At 44.2% G+C, this 2,274-nt stretch overlaps 1 protein-coding gene across 1 annotated transcript; it reads left to right on the top strand.

Moving 5' to 3' along the window:
• Nucleotides 1-905: 905 nt before the first annotated feature.
• On the top strand, nt 906-1,574 carry LOC124982834 (uncharacterized protein C12orf71 homolog). The gene has a single exon (XM_047549741.1). The coding sequence runs from the start codon at nt 906-908 to the stop codon at nt 1,572-1,574; it is 669 nt and encodes a 222-aa protein (XP_047405697.1).
• The last annotated feature ends 700 nt before the right edge of the window (nt 1,575-2,274 follow it).

The raw sequence follows: 2,274 nt of genomic DNA, 5'->3' as shown, positions 1-2,274 counted from the left end.
TGAAGCCACTGGGACGAAGGATCTGAAGGACCTCCGTTATCCGACTTATGCCACTGGATCTGGCAGCATCTCTTCATGTGGTCAGCAATCGGGGCTCAGTGTGACTAATCTTCCATGTGAGTGTGTGGGTGTGTGTGAGAGAGAGAGAGAAAGAGACAGTGAGAGAGAGACAGAGACAGAAAGATACATTGTACCTTGCCTCTCCCCACTTACATGCTGGGCCATACTGAAAAGGCTGGATTAAGGATGCCACCAGATGATGGCATTTAAACACCTATACTCTCTATAGAGAAATTAAGTAGCAAATATCTGAAGACTTTAATGTGTTTGTGAGCTTTGGTCCACTGATCCAACAAAGAGGAATATGAAAGAGAAGGCAGCCAGAGATTGATCGATAAAGAAGTATTGGCTGAGATTAATAAGACAATTGTGAAAGGAGGTCTTAGAAATCTAAGGGAATTTGAACACGTAACTTATTGGTCATAAATAAGTGATCACTGAAGCAGCATTAATAAGATTAGGGTTAAGAATCAAACAATACTCATGTATGTATTTCTTACTGGCTGTGCTATCATATTAAATAATCTCTCTATTGATGTGACTCCACATATATGTGGACATGTGCATATATATATGTACAAGGTGCATTCATACAAGTAAGGGTGTATGGAGAAAAAGGAAAGATTCTGTGGAAATCAGCAAATTCTCTCATGAAGAGTACTCATTTCCTCTGAATCGTCATATCACAGCAGCATTTCTTTTCAAATTCACACTTTCCAGTATTTTTCAACTTTTATTCAACTCTCCTGAATGATAGGTAGATCAAGCCTCTCTACCACAATCTTATTTCAAGGTTTTCTTTCTTTTCAGTTTCCAGATTGAGTCAAAACTGGGATTTCTGTACCATGGAAGATACATCCTACAGCAGCAACTTCGCCCACAAAGGCGGCTGCATTTCCAAAGACAAATCAAATCCGAACTTCTTTGGAGGCTATCCCACCTTTGAGGACAGTACCTCCTCTGAAGATTCGACTACTGAGGATTCTTTCTGCTCCTTGCTCACTCCTGTACAAGAGCCATGGGTGACTGAAAGTGGAAGGATGCCCGTGGGGAAACGAGAACAAATTCATGACAACTCAGAGCAGCTCTGTGAACTACCCATCGTCCGGGTCCTGGACGTTTATCTGGGCTCCCCCTATGAAGACTCACCAGCTACAGTGGATCTCCATGGAGACAACCAGGCAGTGGACAAGAACCCACAAGGGAGGAGAAACCAGAGTGTCTGGAAACTGGAAGGTCTAATGAGATACCTTAATGCCTATCGAGAGAATCTGAGAGATGATGAAGACGACGACACTGTGTGCTCTGATTCTTCTCTGGATGAGGATTTCCAGTCATCCACCAGTGCCTCTGTCTACATGGATCAGGAGAGTAGTCAAGAACAAGAGGATGAGTGGGTCTTTTCCAAGTGGAGACCATCACAAAATGAAGATATCATCCCATTTCCAGAAATTTCACCCAGGAGAAGGCAAGATGAACTTCTTGAGGTGAGCAGGGAGCTGCTCAATTTCTGAGCAAGGAGAATGCCCGTTGGGGGTGCCAGCTTGGCCAGCATCCAGTCAGTCATACTTCCTGCTGTGAAGCAGAGGTAGACCACAGTACACCAAGAGATGGGCAAGGAGAGAAGGATGGCAGCAAGGGAGGGAGCTGGGAAACAGAAAAATGCCAAGGAACACTCACAGACACAAGAGGGGGAGGAACACAGAGAAGGACTGATGACGATATTATTTTTTAAATATACTGTGTGTCATTTGTGTGTGTGTGTGTGTGTGTCTAATGATGAATGAGTACTTAAAGTATACATTCACAGTTGGGCTATTTTGGTAAGAAAAAAATTAGATTTCCAAAAATGAACACATGTTGACTTGGTTGCTGCTGACATTACACGTTTCCAACTCATCCTCTTTCTCTTGCCAGGTCATAAGCCAGGAGACGAGCACTGAAGATACCTTCTCAGTCTCATCAGGGCAGTCAACCGAGGGGGACACGTCTTCCCACTCAAAAACCATATCCTGTCTGAACCTCAGGTCCATGGTGCGCTGGTTCAGGAAGAGGGTGGTCTCCTCCCGACGAAGGAGAAAGCGCCCTGACACAGCCGACAAGGACCCCAGTCTGCTGGATCCAAAGAAACCTTCTTTCCTTAGAGGCCAGAGAATCCAACCTCAGTAATCCTCCAGTTAGGAAACCCTACATATTCACTATGTTAATGTTTTT

This window comes from Sciurus carolinensis, chromosome 4 (assembly GCF_902686445.1).
Source record: "Sciurus carolinensis chromosome 4, mSciCar1.2, whole genome shotgun sequence".
Taxonomy (NCBI): Eukaryota; Metazoa; Chordata; class Mammalia; order Rodentia; family Sciuridae; genus Sciurus; species Sciurus carolinensis.
The sequence above is the reverse complement of the archived record's forward strand: the minus strand, read 5'-3'. Positions and strand labels throughout refer to the sequence as shown.